General features: G+C 42.8%; 1 protein-coding gene across 2 annotated transcripts in view; it reads left to right on the forward strand.

Moving 5' to 3' along the window:
• Positions 1 to 20,124, forward strand: part of RAF1 (Raf-1 proto-oncogene, serine/threonine kinase) — an 85,734-nt gene that overhangs the window by 23,678 nt on the left and 41,932 nt on the right. For both annotated transcript variants that reach the window (XM_075833833.1, XM_075833834.1), the window contains exon 2: positions 14,346 to 14,578. In XM_075833833.1, the coding sequence (XP_075689948.1) occupies positions 14,372 to 14,578 (207 nt within the window). In that variant the 5' untranslated portion in view covers positions 14,346 to 14,371. The remainder of the gene's footprint in view (positions 1 to 14,345; positions 14,579 to 20,124) is intronic.

Raw genomic sequence — 20,124 nt, forward strand, 5'->3', positions numbered from 1 at the left:
GCTCATACAAGGTCCTGATGCTGAGCAGTGTCCGAGCTTTATATGCAACAAAAAAATCTGGATCATGACAATCGCTGGTTTTCTGTTGCGGGTTTTCCCCATTGATTTCAATAGGGTGATAGAACCCGCAACAAATAGCAAATGTTGCAATTTTTGCGCTGGAACAGCTGCGATTCACTCACAAAAATTGAAAATTGAGAGCCTATACTTACCCAGATCTCCCTGCACCTGCTTCCAGCTTCCAGGGTTGACGTTTGATCCCATGTGACTGCTGCAGCCGTCACATGGGATCAAACATCCCAGGAGGCCGGGCTGCAGGACGTCAGAGGGATGCATTACCGTGGCTACAGGTAGGTATAGGATATTTTTTTTTTCAAATGATTTTTATTTTATATATTTTTTTTAACCTGCTGTTTTCCGCAGAAAAAAACTGTACCGGAACTTGGTGCAGTTTTTTGCCCAAAATTTTTAAGGCCGCCAGGGAGGATACGCTGTGTGCTTTTATTCAGCATATCCACCCTGTGTGAACATAGCCTTATGGGATAAATTCTAATAAATTTATTAGGCTGCTGCTGTGCCTCCTTTTTGGGAAGCCACACCCATTTTTCTAGGACTTTTTTTCTTTTTTTTTCACTACATTTCTATGCCAGTGGGCGTTGTACAGGGGAGTGTATGACGCTGACCAATCGGCATCATGCACTCCTCTCCATTCATTTACACAGCACATAGGGATCCTTTTAGATCAGTATGTGCTTTCTTATACTAACACATTAACAATACTGAAGTGTTTAGACAGTGAATAGACATTCCACGGGATGTCTATTCACAATCCCTGCACTTCGTTACTCTGTCTGTGGTAGTTACAGCAGAGGAAGCGTGATCTCGTTGTAACCTGTCATTTACCGCGTTATCTCGCGAGATTACGCGTCCTCTGCTGTAACTACCACAGAGTAATGAAGTGCAGGGATTGTGAATAGGCATCCCGTGGAATGTCTATTCACTGTCTAAACACTTCAGTATTGTTAATGTATTAGTATAAGACAGCACATAGCGATCTAAAAGGATCCCTATGCGCTGACTAAATGAATGGAGAGGAGTGCATGAGGCTGATTGGTCACTGATTGGTCAGCGTCATGCACTCCTCTGTACAACATCCACTTGGTCTAAAGTAAAAATACGCCCACTTGGGCATTAAGCAACTCATTAGCATAAATCTAAAATCGCTAATAAAGTGGTAAAAATAGATAGTTTTTTTTAAAATAAAAAGCATTACTGTCCCCTACATTATAGCGCCGATCTCCTTATGTAGGAGACAGGGCTCTTCTAATGTGGTGACAGAGTCTCTTTAAGACCTAAAATTGTGGCTACCTGCGGTCACCAATAGAGGGCACTTACTGCATACTGTCTATTCACCAAACTTCTAATTAGTATGCAAATGTCATAACTTAAATTTAGGGGATTTAGAACTCTCTCAGAAAAACAGCGCTCCACCACTACAGAAATATTTGTGACTATGCCACATACGGAATTATTTTCTAAACGGACCCATCCTATCAACCTGTTCTCCCAGCGTCTACATTACTCGGACATGATCTTGTTCCATGGTGACTATATGTACTGCACCAATTACATGTAGAGACCGTGTGGTCACTGATTTAATACTTCATTGGGAGCAGTGGGGGAGGAGGCCTCATAACACAGTGTTTTATTATTTATCACTGTAGAGATGGTTTTGCAAATAAAGCCTATACAGTTGCATGTGTCGGTCTTAATAAAAAAAACAAAAAAAAAAACAACCTACATTTAAAAACTCTGCCTCCCCCCTGAAGAGATGAGCGCAGTTTCCCTAAATAGACTCCAAATACTACAACTTCTCTTGGGTAACGTTGGGTATGAGCAGAGGCCCCAGCCCCCTCCTCGTTGAATACAAGTTTCATAGATTATTCCCGGAGCTCGGCTAATGTTAGTTCATGAAATGTGACTGTCTGCATATCTGGGATCTGAGATTTTAGTGGGACCCATGGTTTGCTGTCAACACTCGAGTGTTCCTATAAGGACAGTCTTCATGTATTCCTTAAGAGACATTTTTCATAAAGGATTTAAAAAAACAAAACGATTGCAGCTAATTGGTTTTACGGTATTTCTTGAGATAAACATACATTCACTTAGGGCAATTGTAGTAGAGTTCTGAAATAAATCACTAAAAACATGTATGTGGGGGTTTTTTTTTCCCGTCGAAGGCAATTGGAGAAAAATTACATAAATTACATAAAACATCGGATAGGGCATACTGCAAAATAGATAATCGAAGGGGCCTCAAAAACATAACGTTCAGCAACTGTGTAAATCTAAAATCGTAATTTTCAGTTTACTGACTGTTGCCATGCACACGACCGTATCTTTCATCCGCAGTTACGGACCCATTCATTTCTATTGGCCACGGACCCCTTTCAGTATTTTTACAGATGGGTGTCAATGCTGAAAAAATGATAGAACCGGTCCTATACTTGTCCGTAATTACGGCACTGACTCTCCCACAGAAGCCTATGGACGCTTCTGTAAATACGGACCACTTACCAATGGGCATCCGTGAAATGTCCGCATTTACGGAAGCGTTGCTATGCAACATGTTGGTGACATCATTTGCAGCCTCTGTAAATACAGCCCGTATTGCATCTGTATATACGGACACCCTTCCATATATATGGATGATTACGGATCTGCGTTTACGGACAGTATTTACGAATATATGAAAATATGGTCGTGTGCATGGGGCCTTGGCGTCTGGATGTGTTTTTTTTTTTTTAAATGTGTGATAGCCCTGTGACCAAAAAATGCTGTATTTAGGTTACAGTGAAAGACCTTTACCTGGGGTAACTAGGGTGGCTTCACGAAAAACCTCAACCAAAAACACCAGGTATAGAGTATGCCGTGATTTCTGACTGTATGGCCCCTTACGTTACTATTGTGTGACTGACCTCGACTAAACTTTCCACCATCCATTTCAACTTTTACAGTCACGAATGGTAAAATCTGAAATTGGTGGCAGTATTTGTAAACCCAAAGCGTTTCCATGCTCTTCAATATAATTGTAACCTCTTTGTTACATAGACTCATGACCGCAGATGACTAATGACCATGACAGCTGGACACCGCATTATAAGGCTGCGGCATCAGTCCTGCTCGCCCAGCTGGTACACTTGTGAACAGGACCCCTTGGGGCATCGGGGCATCCTGTAACAAGCTACTGCTCCAGCCTCCCTTTTGGTATGTTTTTTTATTTTTTTTATAATACTGACCTACTTATTCTGGTCGTATTTAAATGGACTTTCCCCAGTTAGAAGCCAAGAGGGCAACAAGATCATTGTAACTTTTTTGGGCAATGTATCTAAACCAAAGCTATGGTATTAATGAATGAACCGTTACACTAATTGCGAAAAAAGTCAGCCCTGAAATGCGCACACTTTGGCTCAGATGTACTAAGACTTTGCTGAAGATGCTACAGATTTAGTAAAGAATACCTCCAATTATAAATTTTTTAGAAAAACTATTATAGTGCAGCGCGATAGTAGTTTTTCGAAATAAATTGCATTAGCTATTTTTTTTTCTTATAGCAGCATGGACCGTGTGAAGTCCATGCTGCCGGTGGCTCATAACTCTGCCATAGGAGACAGCGCGTCGTGTTAGTCTCCATGGCTTCCGTGTCCAGAATGGCCTCCAGCGCTGCAGAATGTAATGTGATCCTACGGCGCAGGAGAGCCGTTTCCTGATGCAGCGCTGAGCCGCCAGCAGCGCAGACTTTACACCGAAGAAAAATCGCTAATGTAAGTAGTTTAGAAAAACTATTATTATGCACACTCCTGCACTATAATCATTTTTCTAAATAATGTGAGTATAAATGGAGGCCACGTCTCTTAATAAATCTGCATCTTCCCACTGGCCGTGTGGCACATTGACTAAGGCTGTGCACCATCCACCCACACCCCACCGGACATAAAATAAAAAAACCTCACCTTACCGTTCCTCTACGTTCGGCGGGTCATGCAAGGTCATGATGCTGAGACGAGACGCGCCAAGGCCTAATCTGCAACGCAGCATCTTAATGCTGCCTGTGTTGTATCAGTTGCAGAATGCTGAGGGGAGAAGAGTGGTGAGCATAATGTTTATTTAATTGTCTGAAGGGGAAGTAGTCCGATTGTGGCGGAGGAGGTACCGGGCTTGGCATGGGACCTTACCTTGCTGTACCCCACAGTGTAAAATCTACAACAACTAGAGGCTGGCGTAGATCTCCACTGTAATTTACGTCAGTTTTCTGGCGTAAAATTATAATACATTTTTTGGGCCGCTGTCCCTTTAGTGAAGCCACGCCACCTTTTTGAAAAAGTGCCAAAAGGTGGTGTGAAATGGGGCCTTTTTATGACTTTTCTCCAACCAGAAAACTGGCCTAGAAAAGTTGATACTTAAAGGGGAATTTATCAAAGTTTGGTCTGAGAGTGGGTCTGGGGGACTGATGCTGTTGAGGCGGCACGGTTTTGTTTATATGCCACCTTGTATACAACTTACAATTATGAGCTCCGTACATAGAAAACCATGCATGGGAGGCAGCATATAAAGATTTTTGGTGCCAAACCTTAAAGGGCAATCTGTCCCCCATAAACTTCTTAACAGCGCTAAATAGGTGCTGGGGAAACCAGTTCAAGCATCCCCATGTTGGCGATCACAAACCAAGTATAACTGCGAAAATGATCTTTTTATTCACCTGCCATATGCAAATGAATCATTAAGTGTCCGCTGGGCGTTCTTTCACCGATGAAGTGTCCTGCCTTATAACATCCCTATGCAGTAATGGGCAAGTAGCCAGGGGTTGTCTTGATGAGACGGCTTCTATATGTTCTACCTAGTTTCACTTTAGTAATCGCTAATTTAATTCTCCAGGAGACGTTGGTCCCTGTCGTCACGTGTTTCTTCTACGAGCAGCGTAAAGGAACTGCGTCTATAAACCGTTTTGTTGGTGTGAGAGCTGCATGTGAGTCTGTACAGGCATCACTATATAAACAGTTTATCTCCTCACATCCCTAAGGACAGGCCTGAATAAATCCACAAGCCGTTTACCTGGAGTCAGTGCGAGCTCCTTGCCTGTGCATTGTTCTATAGGCTCTTCTGAGAAGTGCAGTTCGGTGGGAGTTTGTACAGCAACCGCTCGTCTAACCTTTGTTGGCGTTTTCTCAAAATTGTGGAAAAAACTGTTCGGTTTTTCCGTGAATTTGCTAAAATTGTGGCAAAAATTACAATTTAAGCATGATGTGTCAAGACGAGAAGCAATTTTTTTTTTCACATGTGACATAAATACAGCATATGTGTTGCGTAAAACCAGCAGCATAATACAGTATCGGCAAAGTGGATGAGATTTGAACAATTAATCTCATCCACGTGCTGCGGAAATGTTGTGCGGACAAGACGCTCCGAAATTGACATGCGGTGCAGTTTTTTTAAAATCCGTAGCGTGTCCATTGTGTTTGTGTAAATGCCGCTTATTTGTTGCGGGATTTCTCCATGGAATTGATTTGGAGGTAAAACCCACAACAAATAGCAGATGTTACGTTTTTGTTTTTTTTTTTACTACGATTCCGCAGCAAAAAATGCAACACGGGAAAAATCAAATCTAATACTTACCCAGAAGTCTGTTTCATCCCATGTGACCGTTGCAGCCAATCACAGGCTTCAGCGGTCACATGGGATGAAACGTCATCCCAGGGCTGCAGAGCATGAGGGCATTGGAGGGACGCGTCCCCATGGTAAGTAACGATTTTATTATTTAGTGTGCAGTTTTCCGTAGCTGACGTTCCGGCCGGAAAACTGCGCCACAATTTGGTGCGGTTTTTAGGCTGGAATTCTCTGTGGCACACAGGGTGGATACGCTGTGTGCTTTTACACAGCGTATCCGACCTGTGTGAACATAGCCAAACACTTATTTTTGCAGAAATGTGATTAAGGCAGCAGTACAGCTGACCATGGGGACTGACGCCACATGGAATAGCTGTGTTGCGGTTTTCTATTTTTGTTGCTTTTTCCAGAAAAAGGAGATAGTTTCCCCTAGCAGCAATGCATACAGAGTCCGGTGGAACATGCCACGACTTTGTCCCTTCGGATTTGTATGGATTATGAAATCTGAGGCATATGGAGAAATGGTCCCCTATATGTAGCTACATGGCAGCCCTATAACTGAGCCCTTAGAGGGGTTGTCCAGGTTGGGGACTGGTTTTTATACTGATTACCTATCCACGGAATATGTCAAGTATATAATGAGTGGGGCTCATGCACCCGGACTCCGCACTGATCAGCGGCCTATAGTCACAGTATAACGGCCGTGCCGCAGTAAGCCAGCACAACCGCTATACAGTGGTCGCTGCCTTCTGTTCCGGCACACACCACTGCATAGCTTCCGGCGCCCAGGGTGTCAGACCCTCGCCAATTTTATACTGATGACCTATCCTGTAGTCTAAAAATAAAAAAACAAACCGCAACCTGGACAACCCCTTTAAAGGCTAATTCCGATCGCAGAAACTTATAAGAAACTGCTGTCACTTTCTGATCAGTGTGGGTCCGGCTGTCAAGGTTCCCAATGATTCTAAGTTTGAAGAGTCTGCGGCACTGGTTTAGCCCCTTTAGTCTCCGGACCGTTCGGCTGTTGGACCCCACTGATCAGAATGTAATGGCATCTCCTAGAAATACGCCATCACTTTCTGTGATGGTAATAACCTTTTAACATTGCTGCGTTTTAAGCTGCGATTTTCAGAGGCCCCATGGAGAAGATTTTTACCGTTTCCATTGTGTAATTGCTTTGCTGTAATGAAATGAAATGCTCTTATTCTTATTTTCTGTTTAATTGTTAGTCAAAGTTCATATTACCCAAGTCTAAAACCAGTCCTAAATAGAATCCAGATTATAGTGGGTTAAGTACAGTAGTCGCTTAAGCTAAAGGGACAATGGGGCAAATTTACTATTGAAAAAATTCTGGCATACGCGCAGTGCGCCACATTTATTAACTGTTTATACACTCTATATTGACACATTTGACGTGTGTGTGTGTGTGTGTGTGTGTGTGGCATGTCTCACTAGATGCGCCAAATTTATCATGCAACGTGCACCACTTTAAATAAATTTGGCGTATTTTCTGACGGGGTTTTACACTGGCAGATTATCGGGCAGACAAGTGTTCGTAGAACGCTCGTCGCCGATTATTGCCCTGTGTAAACGGGAACGCTCAGCAGATGAACGAGCAAACGCTCAATCATCTGCTGGTTGTATCATTTGAAAAAATATTGTTGTCGGCAGCACATCTCCCTGTGTAAACTGAGACGCGCTGCCGACATAATGATGTATGGGGACGAGCGATCGTAGTAACAACCGCTCGTCCCCATCCGTAGCTCCGTGTGACAGGAGCAAACGAGCGCCGATCAATGATGTCTAGTTGATCGGTGCTCACCGCATCGGCCTATTGTCGGCCGGTGTAAAAGGCCCTTTAGTTTACACGGTCTAGAGTTTACACAGCGTTATTATATCTGTCCTAAATCCCTTACGGTTATCATGTCATCGTACTTTTCATCCTTCGTAGTTTATTTGCCGGAAAAAACTGTGCTGGCGAAAGCTGTTTGACTTGATTGTGAAACGCTAAGGTCCCGGCCTGTATGTAAACGCAGCAGCCTGAACGTAACCTCCCGGTTCTTGCTCAGAATTTTCTGTCTGTTTTCTCGGGCTTCACGAGCGAGCAGGAGAAAACCTGCTTATGTCTGACTTTTCTCTCAAACCTGTTTACTTTGGACATGACAGACCACTGGCTGAGCCTATTTATAATACTGTCCTTTTGACCTGTCCCTGGAGACCCACGGTGAGCAGGCGGCTTCAGGGCCAAAATAAATATTTATGCATTCTATAGCTTTGCCTTTTGTTATGTGACAAACACATAAAGGGTATCTGGTAATATTTGGGGTTCATAGGTCATATTGAATTCATTAGATTTCTCAGTGAGACTGCTTGTGTAGTTGGACGAATAACCTTTCAAATGTCATGAGGCGGAGAGGACTGTGAGGGGCGCTTCCTGAGAGCAGCTCTGTTTCTGCGGACCCTTTTTGAAGTTTGAAAAGAACAATTTTTATTTTTTTTAAAAAGTGTTCTATAAAATGTAATGACTTTCTGACCTTTAAGAGGTTTTACTATCAAGGACATTTATAACCTATCTGCAGGATACGTCATAAATGTCAGATAGATGCGGGTCCCATCTATCTCTAGAACGGGGTCCCCTAAATCCTGTTCTACCGCTCTGTTACAGCTGACGCGTGTGATTCCCGACCATGAAGAAGAGAACGTAGTCGTGAATGGCAGTTACAGAAACAGCGTAGCATGCGAGCTACGCTGTTTCCTGTAACTATCATTCAGTTCTATGGGACTTAGGAAAACTTCATAGATCAGTAAGCTATGCTGGTTTCTTCTTCATGGTCTGGAATAACACACTTTGCCTCCTAAATAAAACCTGTGAGAGGCTGAATGCAGTCTTCTATTTTCTATAGGCATGTGTCCCCGGGCTGGGACGGTTGACATCACGTACACTGTCATGTCACTATTCGATGTCTTCGGACATCAACTCAGATTACTATAATGCACTTGCTCATTAGTCCTTTTCTATTTCAAAGGTACACCTTTTAAACATCTTGGAAATCCAGAGCCGATGGGGCATGCTATGGACCTCTTTATTATAAGGTTGGTGGTCCCAATTTGTGGACCCCTACCAGTGATCTCTTTTTACCAGTCCCATGACCTGTCAAAATGTCTAAAGTTAAACCTTGGCTTTACCGTAAGGCCTCACTCACACGAGCGTGGCGTTTTTGCGCACGCAAAAACGCGGTGTTTTGCGTGCGCAAAAACCACTTAACCGCTCCGTGGGGCAGCAGCATATGATGCGCGGCTGCGTGCTTTTCGCTCATCTCTAATTATGACCCTCCATTTGGATGTTTGTAACGTGGTGCTTTTCTGTTTTCATTCATCCTTTTGACAGCTGTTGTGCGAATCACGCTGTTCGCACGGAAGTGCTTCCGTGCGACATGCGTGGTTTTCACGCACCCGTGGACTTCAACGGGTGCGTGATTCACGCAAAACGCCCAAAGAACGGACATGTCGTGACTTTTTTACAGCGTACTCACGCTGAGTAAAAATCACGGACATGTCTGCACGGCCCCATAGACTAATATAGGTCCGTGCAAATCACGCGCGTTGCACGGACGTTTTTCCCGTTCGTCTGAATAAAGCCTAATACTGAGTAACTAGTTGAGTGTCAAAAGCTGTCAATGGCATTGAGCGTGATCTTCTACACTGACCGCTTCAGCCGGGTGTCCTAAAGTTAGTCAACCCGAGTTATGCTCCATTACACCACAAGAACGTGCCTGTTCGATTCTTGACGGTTTAGTTTTTTTTGGTTTTTTTTCACCCACTACATCAAATACCCAATTTCAGGGCATTCTTCCGGGGAAGTATGGTGAACAGTCAGCATGTGAATAATAAACTAATGGTCCCTGGGGGAAAATGTGAGCTCCCCCAGGCCCTATTAGTTTACCATTTCCATGCTGACTCTTTCCCTTCTCTAAAATGCTGTCAAGATACAATCCTGCCCCAGTTCCTCTTTCTTTGGCACTAGTGTTGACCATGTACCGCCCCCTGTGCCACAAGCAGGTTCAGCAGTAGCGGTACTAGAAGGAGCCCATACACTCTGGACTGAAACTGAACTTTTCATTTTCTCCCAATAACCCTTAAAGTGTGTTGTGACCTAACTTCTATGGCATACCTGGTCATGTTTACAAGGCTGTTTCCTTATCTCCCATAGACTATACATGGGGCCCTGGTTCTGGTGATCATTTGGGGTCACTGTTGTCAGACCCCCACTGATTGAACAGTATGCCATGTTCTATAGATACATCACAAAATTGTCCGAATACCCTCTTATTTTTTTTGCTTGGCCCACTTGGGTAATAGTTTGATTATAGCCCATTTTTTTTTTTTTTAAATCCAATGTTTTTGGCATTTACTCTGTATCTGCTCACTGAAAGGAGCTGAAAACCCTCTACTATAACCGTAAGGTTGGTAAAAGTTGAGATAAAGCTCCATTTGTCCTGGAGAATCTTTGTGGTTTATGGATTAGCATGGTTACACAGAGATAAATGGTTCTCTGTAGAGAAGAACGCTCATACGTGTTCCTAGTTGCCCCATAATTACCCGCATTGTGCCAAGGTAATGAGTATGAATGATCAATCCGTACCCTATGAGTTATGGAGCAGTGTATATTATTCCCATCTCCACAATCCTAGTTAAAGAGGCTCTGTCACCAGATTTTGCAACCCCTATCTGCTATTGCAGCAGATCGGCGCTGCAATGTAGATTACAGTAACGTTTTTATTTTAAAAAAACGAGCATTTTTGGCCAAGTTATGACCATTTTTGTAGTTATGCAAATGAGGCTTGCAAAAGTCCAAGTGGGTGTGTTTAAAAGTAAAAGTACAACTGGGCGTGTATTATGTGCGTACATCGGGGCGTGTTTACTACTTTTACTAGCTGGGCGTTCTGATGAGAAGTATCATCCACTTCTCTTCAGAACGCCCAGCTTCTGGCAGTGCAGATCTGTGACGTCACTCACAGGTCCTGCATCGTGTCGGACACATCGGCACCAGAGGCTACAGTTGATTCTGCAGCAGCATCAGCGTTTGCAGGTAAGTAGCTACATCGACTTACCTGCTAACGCCGATGCTGCTGCAGAATCATCTGTAGCCTCTGGTGCCGATGTGTCCTCGCTCGTCTGACACGATGCAGGACCTGTGAGTGACGTCACAGCGTGATCTGCCAGAAGCTGGGCGTTCTGACGAGAAGTGCACTTCTCGTCAGAGCGCCCAGCTAGTAAAAGTATTAAAAACGCCCCGATGTACGCACATAATACACGCCCACTTGGACTTTTACTTTTAAACACACCCACTTGGACTTTTGCAAGCCTCATTTGCATAACTACAAAAATGGTGATAACTTGGCCAAAAATGCTCGTTTTTAAAAATAAAAACGTTACTGTAATCTACATTGCAGCGCCGATCTGCTGCAATAGCAGATAGGGGCTGCAAAATCTGGTGACAGAGCCTCTTTAAAGTGATGCATTATTGCAAATACCTTCTTTTTTCAATAATGCAGTGGTAGGGAAATATTCTATCCTGTTCCTCCCGTGTCTCCGTCTTTGTATTGGCTCGGTCTTCTATAGTTACGGCCCCGTCTTTATCACATTTTCCTTAGTCTGGCTGGGTTCTCTGTAGCGCGCTTTGCTATTTCTAATTACCTGCCCGGCCACCTCTCTCCGGCTCTATAGAGGATTATTTCAATATAAATATATCAAGATAAATGTGTATATCGGAGATGGACTCATTGTAAAGAGCGGTACAGAGAGGACGGCTAGTTTAGTTTGGGCAGTTGGCAGGATATATAGAGGGTTTTGTTGCTGAAGGGAGGTGGGAATGCACACGTTTTGCTGCGTTTTTTTAATGGCGTTTTGTTTTTAGTTTTTTTTAGTGCTGCCAGATGTTACATTAAGGTCTTAAGTAAAATATCGAATGCACTACGTACAACTGCGTTTTGTTTTGGGGGTTGCCTATGTTGTCCAGCCAGAAGTAGATCAGCATAAAGCAGCTAAACCAAGAGATTCCGGCTTTGTGGGCAATTTTTTGGGAATTCATGCATGAGATCTCCTCTCCTTCCAGTGCTCTGTTTTCACATATGACCTTTTTTAGACTGTAGTGTTTTAATATAGATTCGAATTTGTCATATGAAAGAGGGGCAGAGTATGAGCGACAGAGGACTGTGCTCCTTCAGGCTGGGATATGTTTTTAAGGAACTTGCAGACAAGCCGACTTGGCTGAGAACACACAGCGACGTGTGCAAAATGACATCACCTTGATTCTGAAATCCTCTGTGCAATCTGGGCTGCCTACTGACGACCGTGTAGTTCAATAGAAAGGACATCAATCCTAGTGTTTAAGCCTTTTATATACTTGCGGATAGCTCCTAATACAAGGGTGAACGTTAGGGCTGGGCAATTATGACGTCAATCAAAATCACGATTAATTGAACCTGTAACCTCCATTGCGATTTATGAATGATTTAGGACACACCCCTTTTGCATACCACACCCCCTATTTGTATATTACACCATTGAATTAATATTTAACCCTTGAGCCTGCTGTATACTTCTGTATATAATATACCCCCTGACACTGTCGCCAAACATTATAATGCCCAATATCTGCCTCCACACATTATAATGCCCCTATAACTGCCTCCATACCGTATTATGCCCTCCATAACGGTCCTCCGCGCTGTGTAATGCCCCCCCATAACGGTCCTCCGCGCTGTATGATGCCCCCACGGTTGCCCCCGATAGTGCCTGATAAAGATAACATAAATACTCCCCTAACCCTGTTCCAATGACTAGGGGAGGAGATCCGTCTGCCTCTGGTCTGTGCAGCTCGGCGCAGATAGGCGAGATGACGTCACTGCCTCACGTCCAGCGATACATAGTGAATGGTGGAGCCGGGACTTAACAGTCCACTGCTCTACCGTTGGATTCAACTGTATCTGCGTCCTGAAGATGCAGATAGTTTAAATCGGGAGAAAATAATTGATAAAACCGAAATTCGCAAGATGACGTGTTTTTAAAAAAAATTTTTTTACATTTTCCAGCCCTAGTGTACGTACCATGCTAATTCGCCCCACTAGAGAGACCCAGACCAGGTTGGCAGCATCCCCTGTTTTTATGGGTTATGAGGACGCGTCAAAGGATATACGGTTCCTACAAACAAGGGCATAGGGAGTTAATTTAAGGATCATGGTATTTCTAATTTTCGTCTTTGCTATAGATGGGTCCATTATACCATTATTGGTAAAGCTTACTGTTTAGGAGGATGGGAAAGCTGGGTGACCACACACACACGAGGTAAATATATTGATTGCAACCCAGCAAATAGATGTAGTAAAGAAATTGCTAAATCGTACTCGGTGACTTGAGGTCTTGTGTGTATGGTATTAATGGCACATGCCTACCGCTATATCATTGCAATGGTCTGCTATTGCAAAAAAAAAAAAAAGTTAGACGGTTACTTGCAATATTTTTTGCAGTCTTGGTCGTCATTTTACAGTGACTTGTGCACAACTGCAAGTCTCTGTGTAGCCTGAAATCCAGAACGATCACACAGACTGCTTTTATCCACTTTGGGCTATGTGCACACGTTGCGGGATTGGGTGCAGAAAATCTGCATCAAATGCGCAGGTAAAATAAGCACCAAATAGGGCGCTTTTTTTTTAAATGTGCTTTAGGTGCAGTTTTTAGAGTTGGATTTGGAAATAGGTGCATTTTTATGGTGTGGATTTGGGTGTTTTTTTTTTTTTAGATTAGTCAAATACAATTTGCAAGCGGAAACGCATGATTGACATACTGCAGATTTTAAAATCCGCACAAGGCTGGAGGAAGGGAGAAAGATGAGATTCTGAACACTAATTCCAGCTGTGAAACAACCGGAGATATCACTAGTTGAATACACAGTCGGGAATGGAAGCTGTATACTATATGATCACGCTGTGTTGCTGGGCAGGGAAGGGGGAGAAGCTGGATGCACCAAATTGGACAGCGTCATACAGAAAACATTACACCGCCCAGAGTGAAAATAAAGTCGCCTCCTGTTTGGCTATTAGGCCCTGTTCACACAGGTTTTTTTTTCTGCAGAAACAGCGGTAAAAAATGGCTGAAATTTACTCCCATTGATTTCAATGGGAGGTGGAGGCGTTTTTTACAGCGAAACGCTCGCGGAATAAAGAAACTACATGCCCTATCTTGAGGCGTTTTCCGCCTCAAACCCTATTGAAGTCAATGGGAGACGGAAATAAACGCTTTTGCCGCGTTTTTGGTAAAAAATTATTTCACTTTGTCTCTTGAAGAAATAGGAAAATAAACGCCTTAAAAAAACCGCAGCAAAAAACGCATCTGATGTCACGACACAAAAAAACACTTCAAACGCGTGTGGTGCAAAACCGCTTTAAAAAAACCCGGAGTTGATTTTTTTTCTGCCTGCCTGCAAAAAAACTGTGTGAACAGGCCCTTAGAGCCACATTATCATATTTTTGAAAAATGCTCATACCGTTCCAAATAATAAAGGTGTTTTTTTTTTTTTGTTTTTTTTGGTGACCGGTCCTCTTTAAGAAATCGCATTGCTTGCTGTATGATTTGATGAGAGTTGACTTTTTTTTTTATTTTTTTTTTTATTTCTCCTGTAGATTTCCTTGCACAGCATTCGCTTCCAATGGAGCATATTCAGGGAGCGTGGGTGAAGATCAGCAATGGATTTGGTTTTAAGGACTCTGTCTTTGATGGACCTAGCTGCATGTCACCGACCATTATGCAACAGTTTGCTTACCAGCGGCGGGCATCTGATGATGGAAAGCTTGGTGACCCCTCAAAGGCAAGCAGTACTATCCGTGTCTTCCTGCCCAATAAGCAAAGGACTGTTGTAAGTATCAAATTAATGTTTTGTTTGTTTTTTATTGGTTTTTGATTTTTAAGCTATATATACAAAATATAGAAATATAACATTTAAGGCCTAAGCTTTTAGGCTGCATGCACACTTCCGTCGACAGTTGTACGGCCGCTAATAGCTGTTCCGTGAAACACGGACCCCACATGGGTGGCTTCCGTGTGCAGTCCGTTGTTTCACGGACCAAATCAATGAAAAGGCCGAGGCTGTTTAGTCAAAAACGGACAGGAGTAGGACCTGTTCTATTTTTTACGGTACGGCCGCACGGTTCCGTTAAAACAATGGACTTGTGCGTGGCCCCATTGAAATGAATGTGTCAGGGTGCTATCCGTTAAAACAACGGATAGCACCATGATGAAAAAAATCTGAAGTGGACATGAGGCCTTATAGGATTTTATATTTTTTTTCTTTAGTAGAGAATAACAAATTTTCTTTACATTACAATTGTTGATTTATATAATTTTTTTCTTTTTCAAAGCCGTTTGTCCTGTTTTTAGCGGCAAAAACTGCTGCGGCCAGATGTTAGCTTGATGTCAATAGGGACATTTTAGGCTATGTTCACACGGAGTATTTTGGGGAAGGAATATCTGCCTCAAAATTCCGTTTGGAACTTTGAGGCAGATATTCCTCTCCCTGCACGCCGATTTTCGCGGCGATTATCGCGCCGTTTTTCACCCGCGGCCATTGAGCGCCGCGGGCATAAAACAGCGAGAAATACCCTTTCTCCTGCCTCCCATTGAAGTCAATGGGAGGTCAGAGGCGGAAGCGCCCGAAGATAGGGCATGTCGCTTCTTTTTCCCGCGAGGCAGTTTTACTGCTCGCGGGAAAAAGACGCCGACGCCTCCCATTGAAATCAATGGGAGGCGTTCTCGGGCCGTTTTTGCCGGCAAAATACCCCGTGTGAACATAGCCTTAGGTGGCTTTATTTTTTATTACATTTTTGTTTTTTATTTCAACTGGCTGTTTTTGGGTTGGTGGCATTTTTCCCAAAATAGCAGCAAGCCTGGCCTTGGCTGTTTTTTGTTTTTTTTTTTGCATCATTTAGTGGCGTTTTTGTTCCATAGACCACCGTAACTGTTTGTTCTATTTTTGTTCCCAGAAAAGAAGCATGTGTTGCAAAGAGGAATCTTTGCATCACATGATTTTTTAATCTCTTGATTTGCAATGTGAAACCTAAGAAAACGCAAGAAAAATGCCATCAGAACGTATGTTCTATTTTACTTGAAAAATAAAAGTTTTTTTTTTATTTTTGGCGCAAAATTTCTACACAAAAATTGTGTGGAGTCCTAAAAACGCAATTGAAACGTCCTGTGGAAACCGCAGCAGATTTTATTAAAGTTTTCTCGTCATCTGAATGGAACTTGCATAAATCCGAGCACCTGCTGCAGAAACAACCACATTCAGATGAATAGAACTGATTTTCAGTCGCAAAAATTTCTGCAACAAAATCCGCCACGAGTGACCACCTTTACACGGCACAGCTGTGCTGAGGTAACTGCACACTGTTTACCACTACCGTGGACACGTAAAGTACATGGTTGGCGGCATTGAGCGTAAAAGGATAATAAAACTTCTTTTAAGATTGAAATCCAACATGGATTGCAGGGCCGGTTTTAGACGGTGTGGACCCAAATGCTGAAATAATGCACCAACAGTCACATACCAAATGCTATAGTCTGTCACTATACAAAGACCAATATTACCAATGATACCACTATACAAGATCCAAATAATACCACACCTTGACCACTAGTATTAACACTTAATAGTGACTGAATAATACCACCATACTGTTACTGAATAAAAACCCTATACAAAGACAAGTATTACCACCTACAGTGACTATTTAGTGGTAGATACCAGTTTTACACTGGCGCTCTACAGGCCATATAAGTGATTACAGTACAGTTACATCCAGTGACTCACAGTTGACGTCGTCTAATAATTTAGTCATTCACTTTTGCTGTGTTTTCCATCTTGCCTGGACTGTACTGAAGACTTCTTCCAGCTACAACTTTTCTGCAGCGTTCGCTAGCCAGACATCTTTGGCTACTTACTTTTCGAGCACCCTACCTTTCTTTTCCCAGCCTACATAAACTGCCTAGCCTGCTTCTACCCCCAATTCCGTGCCTATTGCTCCGAATGATGTGATGCTGTTGTTCGTAGCGGCGGTTCACAGTATTGCAGCCTTCTCCCATTTTACGTGAATGGGAGAAGGCTATAGTACTGTGAAACGCCACTACAAGTGTGTCAGCAATTCACAGTACGAGCAGGTAAGAAATAGGGAATGTGATCGCCGCGTCTCCTTCAAAACAGATGATCGGCGGGGGGTGGTCTGAGTTGGACCCCCATTGGCCTGACCTGAGGATAGGCTATTCATTTCTTCTCACTGGAAAAACCTTTTTAATACCTTGTGAATTTATCAGCTTGACAGGAGAGCACACCTACTGCATCCACTGGCAGACATTACATACAATATAACATGCTGCATTATATACCACTTTTTGACAAGGGATTTGTGCTTTACAATTCTTACAGAAAAGGATATTTGAAATTGCGGTAGAAATTAACGGAAATAAAAAAAAATAATTGGGAGGTGATGAAATGACGTTAATCTAAGGCCCTATTCAGACGAGCGGGATAATCAGCCAGGTGTCGGACGTTTTTTAACGTCCGTCACACGCTGCATTAAAATCAATTCTGGTCTACGGGGCTATTCACGTGAATGTTTTTTTTGAACGGACCGTGTGAACAGCCCGGGAAAAAATAGGACGTCCTATTTTTGCATGTTTTCCCGGATCCCTCAATAGACGAGTCCGAGGGACCTGTGAAAACTGTTCCCGCACAGGTGCGAAACGGCTGTGAAAACCTGCCGTTTTTCTCGCCCGATTTGACACCCGTTGTGTGAATAAAGCCTAACCTATATTTTCCACAACCGTAATGCACCATTGGCCTGTGGCGGCTTACTGCAGTTTTTCTTTGTGCCGTTCGCACATGTCATGGATGATCCCTATGTAGGGTGTGAAATGATCGTGACTGCTCATCCACTCGTAACACCTGTTACACTGCATTGCTGTGCGGATTCTGGCCATACGTAAGTTAATGATATATTGTTTTATTGTGGTAATGTTCTGATGCTGAGGAAAGGAATTTCTTCCCCCTCATTAACTTGCTGGTATATATGATAAAGTAGCTACAAGAATGTAGATGTGGTGACACCCATCTCTAGTAATAATTATTAAAAAACGTGCTATAGTGAATGGGAAGAGGTTCTAAATGGTGGTAAATTTGACATTTAATCATATGTAACTGTCAAACCCCTTAATGACTAGCAATATTTTTTTTGTCTTTTCCTCTCTATGCTTTTCAGGAGCCATTTTTTTTTTTCATTAACGTGGCTATATGAGGCTTTGTTTTATGCGGGAGAATTATTTATTTTGCTGTGTTAATATAGGGGAAAAAGCGGTTTTCAGCATTCATGATTTTTTTTTTAATCCCGTTCACGTTTCAGACTAAATAACCTGTTAAATTCGTTCAGGTTATTTCGGTTGTGTAGATACCCAATATGTGTAGGTTTTTTGTTTGAATGTAATTTATTTGCAATAAAATATAATTTACTCTAAATAATTATCTCTTTTTGTACCCCCCACCCAATAACAACTTTATTTTTTACTTCAGTATTAGCATACTCCTGTATGCGAATACATTACACGGTGTCACTATGACACAGGCAGCTGTTAGGGCAACACATAGTGTGGCCTGACAGCGGGCTTACAGAACAGACAGCTCTGGGGTCCTTTCTAGGTCCCCAGGGCTGTCTGCAGAGGTTTCCGCCAGTCTCCGATTATATCACCGGGTTTTCGGTGACGTGATCGAAGACGCAGTCCCCTTTGAAAAAAGAACCTCCTATTCTATTATTTTTTTATATTGACAATTCTTGCCCTGGTGTGCACCACCAATGTGATTCATAGAAATTATAGGTATGGGAGAAGAAGGAAAGTAGGGCAAGAATAATTGATGTTATGTCGCCTTGAAATTGTAGTTTATATGGATACCGACCGTTATAGGAAAAGGAATGTCCAGTGCAATGTCCCCTAGAGTTGCACCGACAGGGCAATTTTGTTTATTATTAATTTTTATTATATTTTTTACTTGGATATTATTTATTATTACTGTAATTCAAATCCCATCGATTTTAAAAGACACCATCCTGTATGAATGGCCACATCCACGGGAAAAAGGAGGGGAGTTCTCATTGAAGCTGTAATTGCGTGACTTTAGTGTTAAACGTCCTCACACATGATTGCTTAAATTGAACCTCAGTCCATAAAGTCATATGGACATACCTTGCTGGTAGTGGCAGGCAGCTATGCTGTAATAAGCCAAGAAAAGCTACACTCTCCTAGTTGGCAGCACTATGTTTAGTGCCCGCCATACCAGCAGGTGGATCACAAAACACCCAGCCCGTGGTTAAGTGTAGCGAGACTGCCACGGTCAGCGATCACAGCGTCGCTGCTCTAAGGATTCTCTATTGAGCAGCGAGACCAAGACCACAGCTTGGGTAGTGCTTGCGGCGGCTAGGAGGTTTGCCGTGAGTGATGGGTCGTCATCAGTGCTCGACGGCGTGAGCGAGTGGTGTGAGCGCTATTCTCGCTCTCGCTGCAGTTAGACACAATCAATGGATATGGTAGGATTAGTCTATATTTTACTATACTAATCTCTCCCTCTATATTCCTTTCCGTATTATAAAGTCAGTATTATCCCGACGTACGTTTTGCTGATCAAGGTCCGCTTCAAGGAAGGAGCTAAAGACCTCAGAAATCGACTTAAGGAAAGACACTATTCAGGGCGTCAAATCAAACGAGCATACAATCTAGCCCTTCGGACGGATAGAGATGCACTGTTGGTGGTGAAAGAGAAAGTGGAGAGTGAGGACATAGTGAGGTTTATCACCACACTGCACGATAAGTGGCAAGACATGAATGACCATATGAAACAACATTGGCCAGTATTATTACTTGATGTGGACCTAAAAAAAAACATTTAGTCACAACAGTTTCTTTAGGGTATAGAAAAACTAATACCATAGAACAACATATTGTCAAAAGCCATTTCTCCAGGGACTCTATAAAAAAAGAAATCACAAACCACAAGGGAAGAAACCTGGATATTTTTGTGTACAGCCTGTCAAACTCTCAACAAGAAGGGCTTTATAAATGGAACTGGTGGATACCACAAGATCCAGGAACAGCTCACGTGCCATAAAAGGGGTAGTTTATACACGGAGATGTACATGCGACCTACATTATGTGGGAAAGACCAAAAGGGAACTCAAACTCAGAATAAGGGAACATATGGGCAGTATTAAAAACTATGACAAACTGGAAGCGGAGAGCGAGAGACAAAATAAACCATTTCAACCGCCTCCGGTTGCCCGACATTTCAAATACCATCACAAACTCAATTTAAAGGAGTTATTGGGCTGGGCCATATGTCACCTTATCACAGGGATAAGAGGTGGC

The sequence above is a fragment of the Rhinoderma darwinii genome, chromosome 7, assembly GCF_050947455.1.
Source record: "Rhinoderma darwinii isolate aRhiDar2 chromosome 7, aRhiDar2.hap1, whole genome shotgun sequence".
Classification (NCBI taxonomy): Eukaryota; Metazoa; Chordata; class Amphibia; order Anura; family Rhinodermatidae; genus Rhinoderma; species Rhinoderma darwinii.